The following is a 26304-nucleotide window of genomic DNA, read 5'->3' as shown; positions in this document are numbered from 1 at the left end:
TGTTCGTTAACACAATATCTCATATACATGCTATATCTAAACATTGTTCGATGTTGAAAATTGTTTTGCTCTTCATCAAAAGAATATACAGGCTTATCTACCGCTATGGCCTATTAGACCATAATGAAAAACTAATCACAAATTTGTGCTGAATATTTGCATGTGGGGGTTTTCGACAATAAACTTTCTCCCTAGAATATGTTCAGACTTTTGTAACTTCCGGTTACACCGGTAACAGCCCAGCCCTTCCTCATTTAAAATGGCACACCCGGTGTATATTTCAATCGTTGGATAGCTGATTTGATGAAAATTTCAACAGTACGTATCACCAAAGAGTACCAACTCTTGATATTCTGTGGTCATACCTTGGGCAAAACTCAATGGTTTCAGAGCTATTGGGATTCTTATGAAAAAATGGTGAAAAGACTTCATGATATTTCTGCAGATAAGGTTATTTTAAAAATTTTCTTACCATTTTCCATTTTGCGATTCTGTAGTATTATAACGCTGTTCAGACCAGAAATGTACAGGGTGTTTATGAGGAAATCATCAAGTTGGACAAATAGAATTCATCAAAACTGGAGATTATCCCATTTCAACCTATATTTTCTCTTGATTCAGTCGATTCAACTAAAAAAAGGTGTTGCCTGAATAAACCTAAGACCTAAAATGTAAATTTTCGAAGTTTTCAAGGAAAAACTTGAAAATAGGAAAAGAGCCATTTCGAACTGCTTAATCAGTCTGTGACTTCCGGAAATCATAGAAAAAATGTAAAATTCAATGTTCCGATTAATAATTTTGTCATTCCATACTTTATTCGAGTAACCCCCTGTTTCACAAAGCTTGATCGGGGAATCAACGCTTGATTTAAGGATAAACCTCAATTTGTTTTCAGTCAATAATTTAGTCATGAGCATTCAGAATACCATTCTAGCATCAAATTATGATTCATATACATCCATTCGATACTTCTCCACATCTACTTCAATACATGGTGTTCCTAAATTGAACGTACAAACGAAAAGGGGAGATTCCTTAAGTGAGTTTAAGAAAAAAAAAGTCCCAAAAACATTGGGTCGCAAACGTTTCGTTTTCGAGATACAGAGTGTTGAAGTTTGAATTTTTTTCAAGTTTTTTTCTCATAGTATCTACACTTCACAAGATGTTCAACTGAAATTTGGCATAGATCAGGAAAATTTCCATAAAAACTGACACTGAATTCATTCACCACAGCTTACAAAGTGGCCTTCCCATCATAATTTGGATTTTCACGAGGATTTCGAGAGAATCGTTCAAAATTTTTTTTCTCGAAATCGTTGGTAGATACGATAAAACTACAGGAGACCGAAAAGTTTAGTATAAGAACAAAGCTTCTTTTTACATTTTTTCAAATTAACAGTTGCTCACCAAAAAAAAAGTTCTGCAGAAGAACAGGTGGCAGTGTTCCAGAAAAAATATCACCCTGTAGATCTATCGAAATTGCCATGTCACGTGGTGAGAACTCTAAAATGTAATATCTATGCCAAATTTCAGTTGAATATCTTGTGAAGTGTAGATACTATGAGAAAAAAACTTGAAAAAAATTCAAACTTCAACACTCTGTATCTCGAAAACGAAACGTTTGCGACCCCATGTTTATGGGACTTTTTTTTCTTTAACTCACTTAAGGAATCTCCCCTTTTCGTTTGTAAGTTCAATTTAGGAACATCCTGTATATTCAGAAATGAAAATGTTTCAGTGATTTCATTTTGCAAATCGAGTAACTGTCAAATGGTTGATCGCGCAATCAAAGTTTTGTGAACTCGGGGGTAAATTTTATTTATTTATGTTATTTCAGTCACGCTCGATCCAATGCAAAGTCAAGTTCAGAAATTCAAATGATAATGCTTGTCAGACAAATTCTGATCTGCTAGAAGGTCGAAAACAACATTTTTTTGTGTTTCAGAGTATTTGAATGGCTTCATTTTCAGAGTGTTTCGATTTTGTGAATTTCGTATGCTCTATCACAACCATCAGCATACTGTATTTATGGTGTAATAAATAATTTGATAATTTACAAGATAACAATCGATATTTTAGTGAAAATTTAAGGCAACTCTGGTTCCTGAAATGAATTTTTGTATGGCACAACCGATTTGCATTTCAAAAATCAGTATCAGAATCCACTAAAACTTCCTTCCTTAATATTCATCAAACCAGAGATGTATCATTTTATAAAGACAAGTAGTAAGTACTTGTATAAAGTAGTCTTTAAACAATGGTAGTATATGTTGCTGAGGAGATATTGAGTAATACGGATTGCAAAATTATTTATATCGGATCGGAAGTGATGCCATTTTGGCATTCATGATACGATTATTCTGGTTTTCAGAGTAAATATGCAATTTTACACATTCTAGCAGATTATTGTCAACATAGGAAGAGGCTACATACTATTGACCGTGTGAAAAGCATGGATATTCGAGATTAATACTGCAAACACTCAAGGAATATATTTATGTATTGCCATTGCGAATGCAAGTTGCACTGAAATTTGCAGGAGACTAATTGACTTTTTAATGCAAATATTAAATATAACCTTTGAGTATCCAATGTCAATACTCAATGATATAACTGACGAAGATTTGTAATCTATTTGTAAATAGAAAAGTGCAAAGCACAATCACGATGCATACATAACGTTAAAATTAATATACTTATCACTAATCACTCAGTCTCACAATAATCAATTAACTGATAACTAAAATGCTGATCTTTGAGAACTTCAAATCAATCGTGTTGTTCCTTCCACAGAACACTAATATACAAGAAGTGAAATGTCCTAAGTAATCAGAGGCAACACCAATTGTCATTTATATGCCACCTTATTTGGTTGTAGATATATGAATGTCGGGAATTTTTAAATTACAGGCGTACTATACCTACATACATACTACTCGATATTTTCACCTTCATTGTAAATTTACAGCTTCTATCATGAATATTGAAAACAGATTTGGAATTCATGATAGAAGCTGTAAATTTACATTACATATAAAATAACATCAAGGTAGGAGAAAGTTAGCATTTCAGCAATTTATTTATTTTTCCTAAAAATTCTATAAATAGTATTTTCCAGAGGAACACATTTATATATCAGTCAGCAAAATGCAAATACATAGTGAGGATGAAATATATCAAACAATATGGTATTTGAGAATAAATAATTATTGATTGTAAAACCTGTTCCCCATATAAAATCTCAGTATAAGCAGAGGAAATGGAAATCAAGTAACATCCACATATATGTATGATACAAAACAACCAAGATAAAAAACTCAGCAAAAATCAATCCCCATAAAAGTGAAGTTATATTGAATTTATTCACATAATATTTTGTGAAGCTATTTATATTTTCGGTCCGGCTCTTTCATTGTGATAAATTTTCTTGTTTCCTTGTCCATCTCGAAATCGAAATTATATCTGAAACAGAAAAAAGAGAATGACGATAGAGAAAGCTTAGTAAATAACATGGAAACAGAGTGATTGATGTAGAATGGGAATGATAAGAAATTCAGAGATCAGAAATAGCTCAACCTACCTAATCACGAGTATCAGAATAGATGAAAATAATATTCAACATTCGTCGTTCGTAAGTTACATCTCCTTGAATCTGCACTTGAATCTCCTAAATAATCCGCCTCGATATGTAGTAGGGAAGTAATTTTTCAGTTAAATAATATATATAACAGTTCTTTATTGTCTTCAAACAAATGGCCATCGACCTGGGGTCCTTCAGCCTCAGTTAAATAATGAAATGTGAATATTAAAAACACGATTTTTAAAACAGGTTGTCAACCAAAAGAATTAGGTTAATTTGGTTTTTACTGTCGCTGACACTTCAACCGAAAATTCATGTCGGCCATATTATTTGGTTGTAGATTGGACCATAGAAGAGGGAGTTTCACCCCCCTGGTTCCTTCATTCCATTTGTCAACTGTGAACCGCAAGCAATCACTTGTCTGTGAAAGGTTGACTACCCAACATACACGCGAAATTTGTATTTCGTTAAGTTTTCTTGATTTTCCCAGTTTCCTAGGAAACACTTCCGAATTGTTCTGGTTTCAAAACCTTCTATTAAGTATGAGAAAGGTTTCAATAAGAAATTAATAAAATCGAGTCAGCCCTTTTTGCGCACAACGCAGTGACAACGCATCTCCATTTTTATTTGTTTTATTTTATTTATAGGATTATAAATCGAGGACACAATGAACATTCCAAAAAAAAGTGCTAATAGAAAACATTGTTATTGACAGCATTTTTACTGCTCTTCACGGCTATCCTAATGAGAAAAATGTGATTCATATACAGAGTGATGATATCTGAACATAAAAACAAAGGCGGTCTTTCACATTGAAATTGTTTTTTAGCACCTTCCTCATAATCATGGTATTGAAACCAGTCGATTATTTCAACAATTAAAGAAATTATTTTGTTTTTCGATGAAACAACGAGATATTTTGTTCCTCTTCTCCATACAAAAATTGATGCCAGTCGATTTTATTATTGATCTTCATTTCATTGTTTTTTTTTGCTAAACTGAGAATTAGAAATTTTCTTTTTTGGTATGCCGACGTGCAAAATTAATGATTTGGTACGCTACTGTGTCTTATTATTTCCTTGATTTTAGCTTTCGGAAATTTTTGAGTGCCTCAAAGACAATCAGTTTGCAGAATATCCGGTTTCCGGTTTGCAGGGTAAAAAAAAACTTTTCCCAAGTTCCAGTATTCTCTCAAACGTATAAACTAATCAGTATCGTGCGTTATTATAATTCGGCCAATCAATCTTCTCCCATACCTACGCTCGCGATACAAATCAAACCTCAACCCCCTCACACAAACCTGCAATTTCACTCAGCTTTTTTGTCCGACGAATGAATCGTTTGCCCGCTTGAAAATTCCATTTGATGTACATTTATACCGATTATATGAATTATTCAGAATACCCACCCACACGGAGTTTCCATACCGTGACAACCAGGAAATATGGCACCTCGTTCGAGGTTTGGATGACAACTCGAACCACCAATATATCTTTTATTACTTGGCTGGAATTTCCTGGAAACGACGAACTTGTATTAAACTCCCAGTCTCGACCTATTCACAGTGTTCCACGTATCCCAGCTTTGGAAATCAATGAGCTTTACTCCTTTGTTCCATATACAGCCATATAAACCTAGAGCGAAACGTATTTTAACCTAAATTTCGTTCCCTCACCTGAAAGCTCGATAAATCCAAGCGGAAGTTGGCGAAGTTGCCGAAAGAAGGAAGCACTCATTGTTATAAAACGACTTTCAACCGAATTTGAACACCCAGTAAGACATGAACAATTCCATTGAAGTTTATATGGAAAGAGAATGTTTAATCAACTTTTCTTGAAGATAGTCACAATCTCGTATTGAATGAAAGTGAAAAGTGAACGTGTTTTTCGATACTGCTGATCTTCCTCGATGTTAAAAAATAAGCACCAAAAACTAAAAAGTGTGCTTGCTACTTTTGTTGCTACGGTTGCTCAATGGATGGCAAATCCAAAAATTTGAACACTCCCTGTGTGGTTAACACAGGGGGCGTTGTAACCAAATGAGTATTGGTGAAGAGTATACAGGGTGGGCAAAATACGTTGTCTGCTGAGGGGACCTCGGAAACTAGAAGCTACAAGAAAACGTATGACACATCCTCGAGCTGCTTTTTCCTGAATAATCCAAATCTAAATACAGAACCAACCTATCATTTTTAGATTTTGAGTTATGAACAAAAATTGAGAAAGTGCAATTTCCAATAATGCTGAAGTAGAAATAGAATAGATGCATAAGAAGAATTATTTCGATCATAGAGTATTGAGTCCACGAAAAATAAATGTCTATTCAACAGTCGCTATGGTAATCCTATACCTACTCATTATTCAATATTATTCAATAGTGAAATAGAAAGCAGAAAAAATTGGTATCTTTTCTCCTGAAATATACAGGTGATGATACAATTTTTAAATGAAAAAAAATTTGTAGTAAGATAAAAGAACTTTCAACTATAGTTTACATTTGAAAAATCAGTATCTTGAAAATGGCTGGATCGAAAAATTCATAAAAAATTACCTTTAGAATGTCCTAATGATTTTCGAGTACGAGTTGAAACAAGCGGGTAATTCAGCATTATTGAAAATGGCAATTTCCTAATTTTAGTTCATAACTCAAAATCTAGAAATTATATTTTCGGATTTGGATTAACCAGGAAAAAAAGCTTGAGAGTGTGTTATCCGTTTTCTTCCAGCTCTTTAGAGTTCTCGAGATCCCCTCAATAGATAACAAATTTTGCAAGATTCTTCACAATATCTTGAAAGATAAGTTTTGGATGTATCAGAACGTACTCAAAAAAATTTTTGTTTCATTCTGACAGCCCTAGAACCCCTCCTCCAACAATCAAAATGAACCGATATTCTGTTTACGATGGAGCGCATGCTCCTCTTTTTCACCAAATTTTAAAATGGCCATCCAAGAAAATTTATGAAATGGGTGCATGAGGAAATGAATTCTTTGCTGCCATTTTTAAAAGGAAAAGTAGGAACATGCTCTCGATCGTAGACAGAATACCATCAGTTGGTATGGATCCTTGAAGTTAGAGCTCTAGGATTGTCAGAAAGAAATATAAATTTTTCTTAGTAAATCTGACGCAGTTCTATATCAATTTTATTGGCAAACCGTTTTACACTTTCAAAAAAATATGAGGAAAATGCTCTCCATAGTTTACAGAATAGTGGTGGTTTATTTTAATCCTTGGGGCTCTATAGGGCTTTCAGTATGAAAAAATTACTTTAGGGTATTTTATTCATCCCTCTATTCACTCTATCCATCAATTTCTCTGACTGTCTATTTTGAACTGATATTGCTCCTGGAGTAGAAATCCGTCAAATATTCTGAATAGAAAAAAAACGTTGTATGAAATTATACATTATAAACCCTAATCTATAAAATCCTTGATAAGAAGTCACTCCATCCTTCCTTGCATATATGTAGCTTATTATTAGCTTCGGCATTCTATTCTGAATAAGGAAAAAAATTAACCGACTGTAGCATTGATATCAGACATACGGTATTTACCGTGATTGAACAGTCGTTCTTGACTGCCGAGAGTAAGCAATACTACGGGGTATAGATCGGGTTGATTTGATTGATTGATGTTTTTTCGCTTCTGATTTCTTTCAATTGATTTGGTGGTAAAAGATAGATGCACCGAAAAAGTAGATAGCTGGGCTTACTAGTTGTAACGTGTTTACTCGGAGAAAACTTATCTCGAGCGCCAGCTATTCTTTTCAATAGGAAGAATAGCAAACCTACCAGAGTAGCTGCTAGCCGGAGACAGAGCTCGCTGTTATCTAGGGTGGTAGCGACAACGAAGAAGTCAAAATCGAATTATGTAAAAGTTTATTCACACCTTCGGAAACTAATTATATGTACAAGGGAGATATGTGTAGGTATGAAATATGAGTGATTCTATAAGCGAACATACATTCGGGAAATCCTATCCGGTCACGAGCATTTTATGAAATTTATACCGGGTGCAGTGAAAAATTAAAGGTTCAATAAAAATGCGCCAACCAGAACTGACGGAATGAATACTAAGGACTTGCTATACGGTATCGGGATGTAGTTGTATTTCTCCGGAAATGAAACACAACAGGGCGGATCTGTTCGAGACTTTTATTCGCTACCCCAAGGGCTATAACGCACCATGACTGATAGCGAAGAAAAGGTCTATTTTTAGCGCAACTACGGGATTTCACTGACTACGAGCGGTATCTCTTATTCTCTGCCCCAAGGGCTATAACGCGCCATGACTGACAGAAAAGAAGAGATTTCGGATTCAACACTTATGACTCGGAACGCGGACAGGGGGGGTTGACGGAACTTTCCCTTCAGTACCCCAAGGGCTTACGCGCCATGACTGATAGCGAAGGGAAAAGTCAGACTCGCGAAACAGGGTAAAGAACGATAAAATACAACAGAAAGCGATACAGTACAGCAGTGTCAAAGTTAAAGAAGTAACGGCGTAGGTCTAACAAAGAAACTGAACGGTACAGACGGGGACCTACCTCCTTTGTTTCAAGCACTCGCGGGAACTCAAAGGAAAGAAAAGAAAACTAAAAAAATTAATTCTAAATAGCACTGATGCAAACACAAAATAATTATTCTTCAACGGCGAAAAACGGAGAACTAACTTAAGTAAAAAAAAAAGCTGAATTTAAAACAGAAGTCACCACGTTAAAACTGAAAATCTAAGAGCGAAAAATCGAAATACTGAAGCAACCGAGCAAAGTCAAAAGGTAAGTCGAAGAACTGAAGTAAAAGTGACCGTCGCGGGGGAAAATTTGCTTTTATAGGCAAATCCCCTCTCACGGTAAAAATCTGAAAATTCCAGAATGCGACAAGAATGAAAAACGTCGTCAGCTCCGGTTTATCGCATATCAACATCAGAAAAACGTCGAAATCTTCAGCGGCATGTAAGAAAAAAAACATGAAACACAGATAAACGGTTTTTTACATTTACTCTGCCTAGCTGAATGAACGTACGGAATATTCGAGAATTAAAAATATTTTCAAAGACGGAAATGTAAAACGAAAGAAATGCATTAAAATGAATTCCAATTTTCTTCAGAAAACTGGGGTTCATTACATAGTATCTACATTAATTTATTAAATTGCAATTTATGCACCTTGATATCTGTACTAGACTGGCCAAGATTGCCTTTGTCGAATAGTCACTGTCACTTCCTATATCCAGTGAAGTGGCAACTTTTGTTGCGTATATATTATATATCTCTAATTTCTGGATTTCTTTTTCGTTCTGAATCACCTATGTACAATATCCAATTAATTTCGCTTCCAGATACGTAATTTTTAGAAGAGATGACAGAGAATTATATTTCTATATAATGTAGGTTTCTTCTGAAGCTTTTAAGGATCTATGCTGGGAATTTTTGGGTCTCGAAATTTACATTTCTATCGACTATTAGGGTAATGTATTTAAAAAAATGTTTACCACCCCATGCAATGAATTTATTTTCAACAAAAAGCTTCAGTTTCTGAAGAAAAGAAATGTTTCATACGTTACAAAAAACCACTCACTACTCCTCTCCTAAGGCAGTATTTATTTGTATACTAGCTGACCCGGCAAACGTTGTTTTGCCATATACATAATTTCCTAGTCTAAAAAATAAAAAAAAAATTTAGGGGTGGACTACCCCTAACATTTAGGGGGATGAAAAATAGATGTTGGCCGATTCTCATAGATACCGGATAAGCACAAAAAATTTCATCAAAATCGGTCAAGCCGTTTCGGAGGAGTATGGCAACGAAAACTGTGACACGAGAATTTTATATATTAGATGTTACCGGCAATGTGTATAATTCAGGCATTCTATACAATGCCTAGGCAATATATAGAATGCCTGGGTCTTCTAGGCAATGTATGAAATAATACGAATGCGTTTGTCCATTTCATACTTTACCTAGGCATTTTATACAATTCCTAGGTATTTTATAGAATGCCTGCTGATCTGCCAAGAATGTGTGAAATGAAATTATTCAGGTGTGAATTTCTTATCAGAATGGGTATTTACAGGGTGGGCACAATTCTTTGTCTACTGAGGGGATCTCGAGAACTAGATACAAGAGCTAGACGAAAACGGATGACATATTTCCTAGCTCTTTTTCAGAGAAACAAAGAATAGTGGGAATCGTAGCCTCCTACGATTCTTCGTTTTTGAATTATTCGCCAAAATGAGATTTTGACGATTTCGAAAAGTTCTCATAACTTTTTTGTCTTTGAACTCACAGATCTGAAACTTGAACCCATTAGGCACTTTTAGAAGTAGAATCTACTGACAAAAGATTTCTTCCAATTCATTAATAACAAATTCAATAAAAGTTTGCATTTAAAAAAAATGAAAGTTCGCCTAATGCTTGGAAATTAAAAAATATTTTGAGCCCATTTTTTGATTCTACGTAAAAAAGTGCCTGTAGAAGGTTCAAGTTTCAGATCTGTAACTTCAAAGACAAAAAAGTTATAAGAACTTTTCGAAATCGTCAAAATCTAATTTTTGCTAATAATGAAGAATTGTAGATAGGTTTTCACCATTCTTTGTTTCTCTGAAAAGAGCTCAGTTCTTGAGATTCTCTGATTATACAACGAATATTACCCACCCTGTTTTATGTATTATCTTTTTTAATATGTAATTGATATTATTTTTATTTTTTTTTTTCACTTCCTCTTTTGATAGAAGTTTGAAGAGATAGAGAGATATCTACAAAGCCATTCTAAATAAAAATTACTAAGTTTCCAGATCCTAGATGATATGTTTAATATTTTCTTTTCATTTAAAATAAACATCAGAGACACTCGTTAATCGGCCGCCGCCGTTTCAATGAATTCGCAAGGAACGAATGCGCTACTTAAATCGTCAACATCTTCTCTCATCAATGAGATCTTATCTCAACACATTGTCTGCTAGGCGTCAGGTATTCTATAGAATACCTAGGCAATGTATGAAATGAATTTCATGAAATGAATATCATACATTGCCTGACCTTTTCAGGCATTCTATACAATACCTAGGCATTGTATAGAATACCGGATAATACACATATACAATATACATGGCACTCAAAACACCAATGCCATTATCTAGGCTACCACCGGTTACAGTATTATATATGCTTCGTCGTAAAACCCTATAATAATATTTTCACCACAATTTATGAAATATTTCGAATAATTACAGGCCTAAAACAACGATTCACTATGAACTTGAGCTTGGGGGACAATCCAGTTGCCAATATGTCGTCCTTCACCGGCCCGGACTTCCACATAACTAATTTAGAACCCGATAAGGAATACGCGATCACTGTGTCTTCTTACAATAGCAAAGGATGGTCTAAACCCAGCGACCCCATTAACTTCAGAACCCTGCCCGCTCCAGGATTGAATGAGCAGAGAAGGTTGATGGATCCTAATGGTGAGGGACAAAATAGGTCCGGTCCTTGGCTTTATATTACTTTGGCCGCAGGATCCACACTGATCATTGCCGGGACAGTTGTCGTGATTGTTTTCGCTGTAAAGAGATTCAGGGTAAGTAGAACTGTTCATTTCATCAGAAGTTTCAGAGTACACATAGTTATTTAATAACCTACAAACAATGCTAAAATTCAATATCATGGAAATTTTTTATTTCTCGCTTCAATCGCTAGAGAAGCAGTATAAGGGCCACTCTCTCCAGAAACTTCGCCCATAGATGTTATTTTCACAGTTCGTCACTTAGAGTGCAGGATTTTTAATGATTTGATATACCTATTTAAATTGAAGAAAATATGCCACGATGCGTTTTGTGTTCCTGTTGAAATTGACCACTGATAAGTAAAGTTGCAAAGTGTATGTAAAGGTAAGTGCCTTCCTAAAATCAAGATATGTATATGATTCGCCATAACTTCATTGCAACGAGCAATTCAGAGCTGATTGCTCTCAAAAATGATTCTGCTGTTCAGACATCGGAGTACGTAATTTTATTATTATAATGAAATATAATGGGATATTATTATAACGAGTCCTTCACACTATCCCGAGTGTTCCATGTTTCAATTTTTTTCAGGGTGAGTAAAAAATAACGCAAAAAATTAATATCTTCGGTATTTACTATTTTTTAGAACATGCCCTAATAGGTTGACTCCATATATTTAGTAATTCTAAGTAAGAAGAGGAAAAATAATTTAATTAGAATAGTATGTAATGTTGAAATTTTAATTTTAACTTTGCATTTGAAAAATTGATTGGGGACATGTTTATACACATATTATTATTTACATTTTCATTGCATCCTTTTTTTGTAAAACACATTTTTTGTTTTGTCTGTTGCATAAACGAATAAAGTTGAGGGTTTGTCAAAACAGGAAAAGCTACGTACAATTGTCAGTGTAAAAAGCATGGGATTTTCACTCATGGGCAATTTATTCATAAATTACTTCCCTTCTAACCGACATTTGTAGTGAATAGGAAAGTGTAAAGCACAATCGCGATGTATACATATTATAGTATTTGAAACTAATATACTGATAACTAATTACTCACAATAATCGATTAACTGATAACCAGAATGCTGAACTTTGAGAAAGTTGAATCGATAATGAGATCGTGTTGTTCATTAATTTCATTTATCAACTGTCAACTTCCAACAAGTGTCCATCACTTGTTCAGGAAGGGAAAAATACCCAACATACGTTTCATTATTCATTACCTTCAGAATAGTTATGAACATCTGTGGATTTCTTAAACAGAGTTGTATTCAGCCAAAGTACCCAATTTTTCAAATTTCATAGATACTTTTTAATTGTTGACTTGGGACGATTGTTGAATTCAACTTGTCATATTTTCAAAACGGTGACCTATTTGTATCTTAAAAAGAGGTTCGAATATGCTTAATGACTCAGACTATTGATTAGGATATATACCATGCTTCAGAATTCGGATATAAATTTTGAAAAAAATAAAATATACTTGTCCCAAGTCACCCATCAATTTGCTAGAGACACAATTTAAAATCTATATTGATTTCTCAACTCTCAAATGGAATAGGTGACTTGGAACGGTGTATAGTTTTGAAAAATTAGAATTAATTATTATATTGTTGAAATTCGGTAAGGAAATTGAAGGATAAACCCCTATTACAGCGAAAGTAAATATACTGCAACTCAAATGTAAAAAAACTTAACAAAACAAGGGAACTTTGATTTCTTTCATTCTTTGGTGATTCCTTTGTGAAAATGACCTAAATAATTATATCCTGCGAAAAATCGGCATATTTTCTGCTGCCAATGCGTCGCCCTATGAAACAACAAAATAAATGAATGATATTCGTGTTGCCGTTTGATTTGTGAACAACCTTGTTTCATGACATATCTGATATCCCAATATCCCACGTATCCAGAAAAAAATTACACATGCACAAAATGAAACACATGTATAGGACACTAGAAAGTATAAGGGATATTAAAAAACGCGCTTTTACTCTCCTGAATTCGTTAATTTTTTCCTGTCAATTCAAACGCTCTGGTCACGGCAAACTCAACAGGAATTAATTGTTAAACTAACCGAAAAGACGCTTCATAATCTTATGAGTTTGTCCCTTCAATCATAAATGGTGAGAAACAAAGAAATCTGCAAGGGGGTAATTGTTCCAAGTTACAGGACTGTCCCAAGTCACCCGAATCTACCGGTATACGAAAAAATATGAGGAATAATTTTATTTTACAAAACGTTCAAATATTTATTAGTTAGCGTCCAACTTAGTTCCAAGAGTTGCCTGTATCTTTTAAACCTAGCCGATTCGGAAAAAAAGGTAAAGGAAAAAGATGTTTTTTTTTACCTCAAGAATCTGCTGTTAAAATTTTTGTACGAGTCAAAGACTCACCTTGTATAACATTCTATTACATCAGACAGAACGCCATTCAGAATAATAATCGACTAATTGAGCATAATTGCACCAAAAAAACTGTCTTTGCTTCACTGAATTCATTTTAAAGTTAGCGACCTACAATGGAGAGGTCAGGCGCGTACTCAGGGGGGGGGCTATTTGGGCTCTAGCCCCCCTCAAGGCTTTTGCAAGAGGTCCCTATCATTATCATTCGATACATAGAACTTTCAAGTATTGTTCAAGTAAAATAAGAAAAGGCCAGTGAATTAAGAAGATGGAAAATAAGTGGATCACTTCAACACCGAATGATCCCGAATCATGTCCTTCATCAGCACTTTCAGCTCTTGAGAAATGTTGCGAAGATTTTCACCTAAATTTGTACATATAACTTCAAATATTTTGTGCACTTCCTGTAACAATAGCTGAAGAAGCAAAGCGCAGTTTTTCTTCCTCAAGAAGACTTAAGATCTGGCTCAAAAGCAATATGGCAGAAAACTGCTGTGGATTAGCTCTAATGCACATAAATTACGATACAAAAATGGTTGTGACCAGTTTCGCTAATGCTGGCTCAAGGCGCTTGGAGCTTTTATTTAATAACTAAAACCTAAACTTTTTAATATTTGTTTTTTCTTTTTTATAGATTTATATTTACAAGAAATCAATGTTTTATTTTATTTAATAACAAAAAGCTACTCAATTCTTACATAATTTGATATTGTTTCTATTTGTTCTCCATAATTTTTTATTGTTATAAGAAATAAATGTTTTTGTTACATTTTCCTCTTTTAGAGGATGATAGCTGAGCCCCCCACAACACACTTTTCTGGGTAAGCGCCTGGTAGAGGTACCAGCCAGCGTCCAGCATATCGGCAGGATCTGTTGATGCGGCCCCCCATCTAAAATAATCCTGAAATAGAATATTTTTTATCAATCTCTTATTTTCCAGACGTACCGCCAGATCTTTTCATATCACAAATTCGTCTTATATTTCAGAATAACAACCCAGGTATTACTCAATAAAATTATACGCCCCCAAAACTGGCACACCTGGGGAGCGTGTAATTAGGCCTGACCCTTTCGCTTAAAAAAAAGCACGCAGAATAACCTCAGGCCTTACGCTCAGAGGCTTGAAGACCGAACATAATTAAAGCAGGGATCGGGGGAGTTATCGTATTCGCCTGGGGAAGCCGGGGGGGCATCCCCCATTTCGGCTGGGATAACTCTGTTATAATTGACGTTATTATTACCTTATCATCGGTCCCTTATCTCGCACAGTTTAGGTTTTTGCAGCCGTCCGAATTGAATAAACGAATATGACGTGTGCGAGTCCAGCAGAAGCGGAAGGTGCCATGAAATAACGGAATATTTATACATGTGGGTGGGATTCACGAGGGCGTTTTGTGCCAACCGTCGATTCTGCAACGAGCCGAGTTGAAATTTTAATTCGTGTTTCATTAATTCATCAAAGGTTCATCATTCTCATGCGCCGATTCAATTATTCTACTTTTTTATAATAGAGTAAGCACATGCGTTCGAAATTAATGTTTCATGGAGTATATGTGCTGACTGCTGAAGCTAACAGATTTTTCATTTTTTCATTTTTTTCAGCCAGTGAATTACAAATAATCCTGGGCCTGAACGCAGGTCTAGCACTCATACTCTCGTCCTGGGGCCAAAAATCTCAGGGTAGCAGTTAATCATTCGTGTGGAGATATTGCAGTTTTCATGTATCTTTTTCAGAATCAAAAGAGAAACTAACCATAGTAATTTTTCTCTACACTAGCGAATAATTGAGAAAATCTAATAATGGTTCTTCACCTAACTCTATTTATTATCCAGTTGATCTGCAAAGATAAATTTCGTTTTCGGACCTGCTCGAATCCATTAAACAAAAGGATTGAACAATCGAACTTCACGTGTGTGTACAGGATGGGCAAAATTGGTGATACCTGTGTTACAACCTTTTCAACCAACGAAAATGCATGGCACATTACGGTCGTCTTTTTTCGAGAAACTAATAATCAACTGCATTCCTCCATCTTCTTTTGTTTTCTAGTTATAGGTCAAAATAGAGCTATAACATAAAGATGTATTTCTTCTTATGAAAACAGTCGTTTAAAATTAATTAAAAAAAACTGTGGGCCAAGTATGATATATTTCTGAAACGGTAAAAAAATGGCGATTATTTCTAGGTCATTTTAAACTACTGTTTTCATAAGAAACTCAACTTTGAGAATGGGGTGCTAAAACATCGAAATTTGTCCACCCTGTATATTTCAGTCCACAGTTAAATCTGACAGATGCGGTTGAAATTGTACGTACATCAAAAGCCCCAAATTATCCCACCCAAATGCCAAAAAAAAAGAAAATCTATAGTGATACCCACGAGAGTTTCTTTTTCGAGACGAGACTTTTGTCGGTCTCGATGAGTCTCGTAAGACAGTCTCGCAATGGTCTCGTAATCTCGTGAATATTTTGGGCAATAAAGGAATTTTTTCTATTTTTTCCCATACAAGATTTCAAAAGCAGGAAAAAATAAGTTGGTTTCATCGAAAATTTTATCACAGCAGAAATTCTTTATTCTGTAGCGATAAACATACCAAAACGGACGCATTTGGTAAACACTTTTAGGGCATGTTTATGTAAAATAGGGTGGTCTTTAATATAAGTATTTTATAAATATTCCATTCAATAAGCACAAAAACGGTACACACGGTCCATTCAACTCACTTATTGATATCTAAGCTTATTCTAATTTATGAAATTAAATTGTTCGCTTGACTTAAAGTCCAATAATTCGGAAAAAAAATTATTTTACGTTTTATCAGGAAATATTTCGCACTCTGTGTAATAGCCAATTGATAGCTTCGTTTCTACGTTTCTTCTACGTTTCTTCTGAAAATTTTAGAAACAGGAATAAATTAGTATGCTAAGGACAACTTCATTATGTAAGTTGTCCTCCTTCATACAAGTTTCAGATCAATACCTGCCTACCTTCATCCTCATCATTGCCCAGAAGTAATTTCTTCATGATATTTTGTTTAATTCGAATGTGGTAAAATCATAAGATAGTTGCTCGTTTTTCTTTAACATTATGTCTGCATCTCTCGAAGACAAAAATAATAAATTGAAAATAGAAGATTTTCAGTTTACGTTAATTCCCTATATGAAATCGTTGGATGTATATTGTATTTAAATTTGTTGTTATTGAGAATAAGTACATATTATCATAATCAAACAAATGAATTTCAAAACAACCCTTGCAGAATCTGTTCCTTATTCAATTACATAATCGATACCCTTATAACTTGGCCACGAATTATTCTCAACAATAGTGAATAGGTAACATACTTTTTCTTCTCGTTGGGCACGCTTCTTTTAGGGTCAGTCAGTGTTCTGCCAGTACTCCACTGATAAATAGCATCCTGGATCAGCTTCCAGACTAAAATGGATGTGCGTTTGTGTTCAGGGCCAACAGGAAGCATTCATATTGAATGAAACAAGTCGATGTTGTGCTTCCACGAAAGCCATTTGAGTTGTTTCAAGTTTGTACGTACAATGAAATCAGAATCTAATCAAAACTGTTTGGGTACGCCCACATCAATTTGTTCCTAGTATGGATATGTCTACTTTGTACTGAATTGAACTTTGCAGCAGTATTACGTAATTTTGTTCGTGTATGCACAATGTCGAGATGAGAAAAAATCGAGATTGATGGAGTCTTCCCACACTATCGATGTCGGTTGACTCGGTTAATCAAATGAAATCAACTCAACAATTTTAACCTCAATATGTTTGTTTGTATGGGAAAACTGTGTGAAATAATGTGAACTCGGTATTACAGTGAGATATGCGAGTCTCTAACTCATACGTAACAAATATCAAATTCTTATCCTTGTCGTTAAAGAAATATATAACAAACATAAACCGATTGGACAATTAGGGAATCTGATTCAACTCAATGAAATAAATAAATTGAATACAAATAATTATAGTAGCATCGTATAGATTATAACGAATTTAAACTCGGAATTTAGTGAAATTGTGTTTTATGATAATAGATCATTTCCTCAAATATTAAGGGATTAATGGAAGGTTTTGGTTGATGGTTGAGATTAATGAAAGAAGTGTTTCAGAAACCTGCATTTTTGAGATTATTTTACCAGAAACAAATAAAAAAGAGTAAGTTGATGTGACAAGCGTCTACCAAATTCTTTGAGATGAATCGTCAGTTCTCTCGAATGCATCAAGCCTGTTTCTCTCGAAAAATATTCGGAGTCCCATGTATTGATTAAAAATTGAATCAGAACACTCACGCAGGAATTGAAAGACCCTCCGATTATTCACCTCTGGTAGAAATTAGCATATGGAATCTTATATTTTGTTCTAGCGAAATGTAGGTGTTTTAGGTAACTTAAAACCGAAAACTTTTTAGTGAGTAGGTGTTCCAAATCTTAATCACTTAATCTAAGCAAGAAGGTTATCCCCTTCTTGCGGAAATGGTTGAATTTGAAAATTACTCCATTAGAATCATCTGTGGAATCAATATTATAAGCATTCATACATACAGACACACACAAGTACAGCTTTTACACCACTCTATTTATTTTTCATAAACCTATAAACCAATTTATTCTATGCATAGATATCAGGATGAAAGTACGTATATATACAGGGTGTTCCTGAATTGGAGGTACAAACAAAGAGGGAGCTTCCTTAAATATTTTAAGAAAAAAGTCCCGCAAACGTTTAGTTTCCGAGGTACAGGGTGTTTAGGTTTGAATCTTGGATTGGTATCAGAACAAGTTGTGAAAACACATCCATTATTAAAAATGCCGAGTTTAATTTGATGTTTCAAAACTATATATATAGGGTGTTCCTGAATTGGAGGTACAAACAAAGAGGGAGCTTCCTTAAATATTTTAAGAAAAAAGTCCCGCAAACGTTTTGTTTCCGAGGTACAGGGTGTTTAGGTTTGAATCTTGGATTGGTATCAGAACAAGTTGTGAAAACACATCCATTATTAAAAATGCCGAGTTTAATTTGATGTTTCAAAACTAACAATGATTTTATTTCCATAGCTTACTAACTGAATTTTTATAACAATTTGTTTTTTTCTGAGGATTTCGAGAGAACCTTTTTTTCTCGAAATCTGTAGCAGATACGACAAAACTACAAGAGACCATAAAGTTTAGTACCAAACTAACAGTGGCTCACTGAAAAAAGTTCTGGAGGAAACAAGGGACAGTGTTCTTGAAAAATAACACCTTGCATTGGCATGTCACTTGGTGTGAACTATCAATTATAATATTCATGCCAAATTTCAGTTGAATATGTTGTGAAGTTTAGATACTACAAGGACTGTGTGACTTATTTAAGGCGAGATTAACGTTAATACTCGAATATTTCTCTTGATTTCTATATCAGCAATAACCGAATTAACGATCATCCTGTCTTGAATAAGTCGGTGCCATCGGGTTTAAGGCCTGTTTGTAACAGACGAGAATTCTGTGGAGAATTCTCTACCAAATGTTGCTAAGAAAACGGCAGAGATTATTTTGTATGCAACTGAACAGTGAATTCAACCTAAAGTGCGTATGTAACGGTGAAGAATTCACGGCGCATGAATTCTCTAGAGAATTCTCGGCTGTTGCAAACGGGCTTAAGAGAAAAACTTGAAAAAAATTCTAACTTTAACACTCTGTATCTCGAAAACGAATCTTTTGCGGTCCCATGTTTATTAGACCTTTTTTCCTTAAAATTAGTCAAGGAATATCCTCTTTTCTTTTGTACCTGCAATTTAGGAGCATCCTGTATATCACAAGATTTTCACTTTCAATGACACTAAACATAGGTATATAAACAATAACTTTTACGAATTCAATCGTATCTTGAATAAATATTCAGCAACGATCAGTTAAATACACGATACACAAGCAAACACATATCTTGCCTGTGATTGTGACGCTACTGTCTTATTATATTTTCAAGGACAGCTGCTCGAAATATACCCATTATCTTTCACTGCAAACTTTACCAATTTGATTCTCATAAATTTCTAAGACATCGAACCAGTTTCTTTTAGTCATGGAGAACGAACAATATTTCAGAAAATTGGTTGATGAAATTTGCAAGGAGAAGCAACTGGGTGAAGATTATCTCTTGTCGATTTCAAGAGATGCCTCATCTGGGAATGGATATTTCGGAGATATTATCAAAGCGAAAATCAGTGGAAAGAATGATTCCCTCAGTTTAGTTGTGAAAGTGTCAATAAAGAATGATAAAGTTAGAGCTATAGTTCCAGTGGATGAGGCCTACAATAACGAAAGTATATTCTATAAGGATATCTTTCCCGCAATGAAGAAACTACAAGAACAATTAAGGATGCAGAATCTTTTCGATTCCGTTCCGAAGTTCCTCGGATGCGCAGAATATGGGGATCATAGTTATTTGGCAATGGAAGATTTGACAGAATCTGGTTTTGGCATGTTCAACTTGAGAGAAGAGATAGACCATGAGCACCTAGTGATGATTTGTGAACTATTTGGGAGGTTCCATGCGCTCTCTTTTGCCTTCAAGCATCTGAAACCAGAATTGTACATGGATTTTGTAAATCGACTGCAATGCGTACATTCGGGTTTTTTACGATATAAAGGAGGGTTCTTGAAACACTGTGTATCTGTCATCAAAGAAGGATTGGATAAATGTGGTTCCAACAATAAAATGATTGACTTTTACGTAGAAAATATCGAAACCTCTTTCAAAAATATTTTATCCGATAGCAAAAAGGACAAGTATTCCTGTATAATACACTATGATGGATGGCTGAATAATTTGATGTTCAAATATCGTGTGAGTACATCATAAAGAAGACATTTCACCAGTACTAGGCAATAGCACCGAACCTTAGTCGAAGGATGTTTTTTATAAACAACGTGAGTTCAATAACTCCTCGTTATTATTGCCGAGGTTGGTCAAGGAGTTTCGAGAATCATTGATTGAAGCACACAAATAATTATTATTATTCCTATATTTTGCATATCTTGAGATGAGGGATCTTTTTGGTGAACTTATAATTTCTATTTCATAACATTTTGTCTGATCATTCGTTCTAATTTCGTGGTTTTTAGCATAAAATAGGCTGGACTTCTCCAATACTTTGAAATATACAGAGTGAGTAGAAGATGTTCCACAAAATTTATATACAGGATGTCCGTCCCGGGAGTAACTATACATATTCTTATCTGGGATTGTGTGAGACTAGCTTAGTGCGGATTGACTATAATAAATTAATTTCTTTTTACCCAATACATATTTCTATGATTTCAACTTTTGACGAGCACAGAAAAATAGCCTTTCCTATAACAAGAGCAGTCTCATTCAGGCAATGTCATTCTTTCTATGCTTTTTACCAATTTTCACAAAATTTGAATCTTGGATAAATTGAGTGAGAAACATAGAAATGAAAGGACTAATAGAAGGAGACTGTGGTAATCATAAGATGCTACATTTTTCTATTCTCATCAAAAGTAGAAACTATAGAAATATCGCGAGAAAAGGTTTTTGACCATTTTCCATTATTTTTATTGATACAAACCATATGATGTCATATATTTTCGAAATCAGTGAAAAGTAAGCTTTCAAAACATTGCACAGAAATCTAGTGTTCCCATTCGTAATTAAGAATCCTGCAAAAAAGGCAAGCAAGCCACTGCATTCTACTTAAAAAATTGCCTGCATAATGTTTTAATTTCAGAGCTCTATCATCAGTATTAGCGGAGATGAAAATTTATTTCGAAATCGCCATTTTTCCAATATTCACTTATAACTCGAAGACAAAAGCTAAAATGACTACTACTCTTGTTTATTTCTCAGAAAAAGAGATCGAGAATGGGGTATCAGATTTTGTCTACCTCCACTGGTTTAAAAGCTGTAGTGCTAAAACATCGAAATTTGCCCACCCTGTACAGTTACTCCAGGGACTCCATGTAACATTTATTCGTTATTAACTAATTTGTAGAAAAGTTGTCGCACCGTTAATTTCTTTTTTAATTTACTCAACTTTTCATATACAGGGTGTTTTCAAAGGTGAGGCTTTTTTTGGCAGAAGGTAGAACTTATCAAAATAAGTCGTTTAACCAAAAATTGTCTATATAAAATATTAAAGATGGCTGAGATAGAACCTCTAGAACTCCTAGAAGTTCGACAAAATTTCATTGAATTTCAAGTACAGGACTGTGGAAGGTGACCCGGAATCGAAAAAACGAAACAAAACATAAACATATGGCTGGACAATGAATGGTTCAATACCAAGTTCATCGGATTAGATGCATCAGGTCACTTTTGAGAGAATCATAATTGTTGTATCGTGCAACTTAGGGTGAAATAAAAATTTAGAAAATCGAGGCAGTTTCTTGAAAGTTATTATGTTAGTTATGTTGAAAAAGTGCTATGATGTTTCCCCATTTCATCCCATTTTTACGACGTTTGTTGAAATGTTCGAAAAAGAAGATTGTGATGCCCATTGTGAAAAATTCGTTTATAATTTAGATGAATTCTATTGGTGAGATTTTGAAGTATTATTTTATAATATTTTTTACATTTGTGTCCTAAGTGTCTTCGAAGTGGTATCGAAATGAGCCATTTCATAAAATTGTGTAAGTTCTTAAAAAATAATGAGAAAAATTTGGCAATCCTAAGTTTCCATTTTCATTACCATGTAAATATCGAATGAGCCAATATCCTAAACGAAACCACATGGTCGAATCAGGAGATGAGTTTTTTCCCACTGCTTTGCGATAATTCAGCTAACAAACTTTCTAGGGTCGTATAAGGATCTATTTCAGTAATCATTTAAAAATTTTTTTTCAATTTTGTCATTTTGAAAATTTTGTACAGGTGATTTTTGGTGAAAGGTGAAACGCTTCATTTTGACCAGTTTTACCTTCAAATACACCCTGTATATGAATGCTTATTTTATCATGCACCTTCTACAAGGGCGTCCTTTTGTCCGTTTACGTGTGAAACACCCAGTATATTGTACAGAAGGGACAATCTCTTCTCTTCCGGATTACCCCAGAAAATAGTCAGATACATGGTTTCAGCATTTCGCTTTTTCAATGGAGCGTTAGAATTCCTCATTCTCAGAATATTTATTTTTTAGGATTCAATTGGATCAAGAACTCTTACGGATATCAAGTTATTCGACTGGCAAACTTGTAATGTGGGATCACCAGCAATAGATTTATCCATAGTGCTTTATGCTATCGCCTCTAAAACAATATTAGATAACCTGAATGAATATTTGGAAATTTATCATAATGCTTTTAAAGAGTTTCTGTCTCAGACAGGACTGAGAACAGAAGATGTTTACCCCTTCGAAGTTCTGAAATATCAATGGAAAACGTATTGTGAATATGGAATGATCCGGGGATTCCTTGTGCATAAATTGAGGATGAATGTGGTGAATACAGGTGGAAGTTTCGAGGATGCCATAAATGCTGATTTCAATGTTGAAGAAATGGGACAACTTATGGACAATTTGTTGAAGCATCTTGAAAATATTGGAGTTTTTTGAGAAATTATTCAATTCCAAACCCGATCATACTTTCAAATGAAATAATTATCATAATTTCAGTGTGCGAATACTAAATAGAATTTTTGCATATGTTTTTATCTTTTATAAATATATATATACCCGAAATATGGAAATACATTGATATTGATAAGAAATCAGAAAAACCCTAACATGATAACTACGTAAGTGTTAACAAGGTCAGAATCAAACCGATAAATTTTCAAATTTCCTATCTGAATAGGAAAAAGCAATCTGAATTACTTCCTCCATCTTGAGGTTCAGCTTAGGTTAGGTTTCGTTATCAGATTTGTTTCCTCATTTTAGGGTTTAGTCCCTACGAACGAATGCCCAAAAACGCATCCTCGACGAGATACAGGGTGACGTATGACGTATGAACCAGAAATATTTCGTTTTGCATGCAAACATATTTTTCAGTGGATTATATGATATACAGAATGGTGACAAATCTAACATGACGTCCCTCAAATCTTAATATCTTCTTTTATTCTAGAATTATAATGAAAAATCGGAAATAAATGATATTCGAAAATTGCTTGTATCTACATATCTTATTTTACGAACGAGCCTCATGAAATTTTTATATCCTTCAATATAATCGTAATTTCATAAAATTAGATAGACCATTTTTATTGAAATCGGCCTCGTAGATTTCAAGATACGACATTCAGCTTAATTTTTTTTTGGCAGTCATATTGAATTTACAGTTCAAGTGTCATCAAGTAAGACCTTCGGAATTAGAGAAATTTTGCCAACGGGCAAGAACTCAGAAAGATATTCCGAATAAAATGTCACAATGAAATTAGTTTAATATTACATACAGGATTTCCCGAAACTCAAAGATAACCTGGTAACCGGCGAGAGGCCAAGATACATTAGTTACGAATAAAATAAGAAAAAAAATCCATGTCACTTAGTGAAGCGATAATAGAAATATTTCGAATAAGTTTAAAATTAGACACTCTTGTCTCATTTTTAGGTACTGTGGATTTTCTTTCTTATTTTATTCATAACTGATGTACCTTGGCCTCTTTTTCGGTACCAGGTTATCGTTGAGTTTCGGGACATCCTATATAGCTGGTTTAGTTTCTATAATTGAAACACAACTACAACAAAATGTTCCTACATTTGATGTCGTTATTACTTAAAATAACAGTCCATTATAAGCATAATGCAAGAGGTTTAGCATTTGGTGGGTAAATATTAAAAAAAGCCCAAATTAATAATAAGATTTTCAGTTCATTATTTAAATAATAAAATGAAACGAATTTGTATAAATCATCAATAACAGAACAAAAGTGATTACTCTTCAAGTCATTTCATCAATTTTGAGTCAGTATAAAAATGTTTTCATTATCAGAAGTAAACTTTCTTATTCCTATAAGAAAAAAGAAGAAGAATGTTTCCATATTCCCTGAAAGCCCTCATTACCTTATTGGCTATTCGATCTTATTATATCAATATTATTATAAGGTAATTAGTACAGTTAGGGTTTTTTTAGCAGATTGGAAAACGCAATCAACTGTTTTTGAGAAATGCATCTCTTCATTTCAAGATAAACATTTATTTCGATGAAGACTAGTAATTTGGATCTATGTTTTCAATGAATATATCGATATTATTAATAATAGTCAATAAGAATAAAGGCTTTTAAAGAATATAAAGAACTACCTTACATTGAAAAATTGGGATCACCAACGAAGTTCAATTATATATTTAGTTACTAACCTATTGAAGGTATATTTTCTTACCTTAACTGTGTCTGAAAATACTGATAGTTTGTGAAAAATCAACAAGGAATTATACACACGTCATATATCACACGACGGTCGTTCAAAGTAATTTTTCTCAGTAGGTATAGGGATAACCGATGAACCATGAACCTTCATCCATAATTCTGGTACAGGTAATTGAATATAATTTTTGCTCGTTAACTTGTTTATGTAACAAAATCCCTACAAAAGTTTTATTCTAAAATCAATTTTGAACAAGATACTTCTTTATTATTTCAAATGAGTAACTTTTTTTTTATTTCATGTTTCAATTATCAGTTTGGCGTATTGAGATATGACGACTTAAAATATTGAATTAATTGAAAAAATTTAGCTCCAACAGATCTAGGGAGTGCTAAAGGCTCCTATTTTTCAACAAAAAGTAAGATATAAACTAAACATAGAAAATTAACAACATCTTTCATAACTAAACTACTCAATATTTTACAGAAAAATAAGTAAACAAAACCATTAATGAAAAGCTGAATCTGAAGGACGAGTGCAGGAACGTTTGCCAACCTTGTAAACAATAGATAAAACTCTTTCCAAGCAAACGTACTTTTTAGAATTATATTTGTGCCTTTCGGTTGCTTTCATCATTTTACAATCCTTGGAATGTCCCCGGCTCTCAAATACAAGTGATATGAAAGAAAATCTATATTGAATTTTCAAGGTGAGTTTTGACATTTTCCAGGCGTTTTTTTCGTGTTTCGTGCATTATATTTATGGTTTCATCCATAGAGTAATCACATAACGCCTCAACTACTAATGTGCTCTGTGATGAAACCATAGTCTAATAATAAATAAATTATCAGTATATGGATGAAACCATAAATATAATGCACGAAACACGAAAAAAACGCCTGAATAATGTCAAAACTCACCTTGAAAATTCAATATACAGGGTGGTCCAGATCGTAACCAAGAAATTTTAACCACGTATTCTACATCAAAGATAAGCCCTAGTTTGCCATATAAACATATGTCGAGAAATGTTTCCTGTCCGAGATACGGGGTGTTAAAATTATAGAAAAAAAAAGTTTTTCTTTAATAACTTTCACACTGCTTGAAATATTTTTATGAAATTTGAGACAAAGGTTTTGAGCGTCAAGGAGCACTTTTTGCGTAATATCATTTTTTTTTCTATTCTACCAGTGGTGTTCGTACTGCAGCGATACTAAATATTTTCAGATAAAAAAAATGATACGCCACTGGTTTTTTCGACAATAAAAATTATTATTCGAATCCTTATTTAATTTGGAGCAAATTCGGTCTCTTGATTTTTCGCTGTACGAGGCACCGTTTCCGGTTAAAAAAATAAAACACATTCTCATGCATGAAGAATTGGCCAAAATTTGATATAGCAATAAAAAGCTTACTACGGTCTTATTATTAGGTAGGTACCTACCATATCAAATTTTGGCGATTTCTTCATGCACGAGA

The 26304-nt window shown here is 33.9% G+C and overlaps 1 protein-coding gene and 1 long non-coding RNA gene across 5 annotated transcripts in view; one reads left to right on the top strand and one right to left on the bottom strand.

Annotated features, from left to right (window-relative positions):
- Positions 1–26304, top strand: part of LOC123308564 (nephrin-like) — a 508306-nt gene that overhangs the window by 449669 nt on the left and 32333 nt on the right. For 3 of the 4 annotated variants that reach the window (XM_044891287.1, XM_044891288.1, XM_044891285.1), the window contains exon 9: positions 10813–11159. In XM_044891287.1, the coding sequence (XP_044747222.1) occupies positions 10813–11159 (347 nt within the window). Of the gene's footprint in view, positions 1–10812; positions 11160–22657; positions 23166–26304 lie in introns of those variants that run through there. The other variant, XM_044891286.1, reaches the window with a different exon arrangement.
- LOC123308568 lies at positions 11006–25375 on the bottom strand. Its single transcript, XR_006537148.1, has 3 exons — positions 24841–25375; positions 14269–14401; positions 11006–11142 (listed from the first exon to the last, which is right to left on the bottom strand). It is a non-coding gene; the product is annotated as an uncharacterized LOC123308568 (long non-coding RNA).

Source organism: Coccinella septempunctata, chromosome 2 (assembly GCF_907165205.1).
Source record: "Coccinella septempunctata chromosome 2, icCocSept1.1, whole genome shotgun sequence".
In the NCBI taxonomy this organism is placed as follows: Eukaryota; Metazoa; Arthropoda; class Insecta; order Coleoptera; family Coccinellidae; genus Coccinella; species Coccinella septempunctata.
Note: the sequence above shows the minus strand (reverse complement) of the source record. Positions and strands in the feature narration are given on the sequence as shown.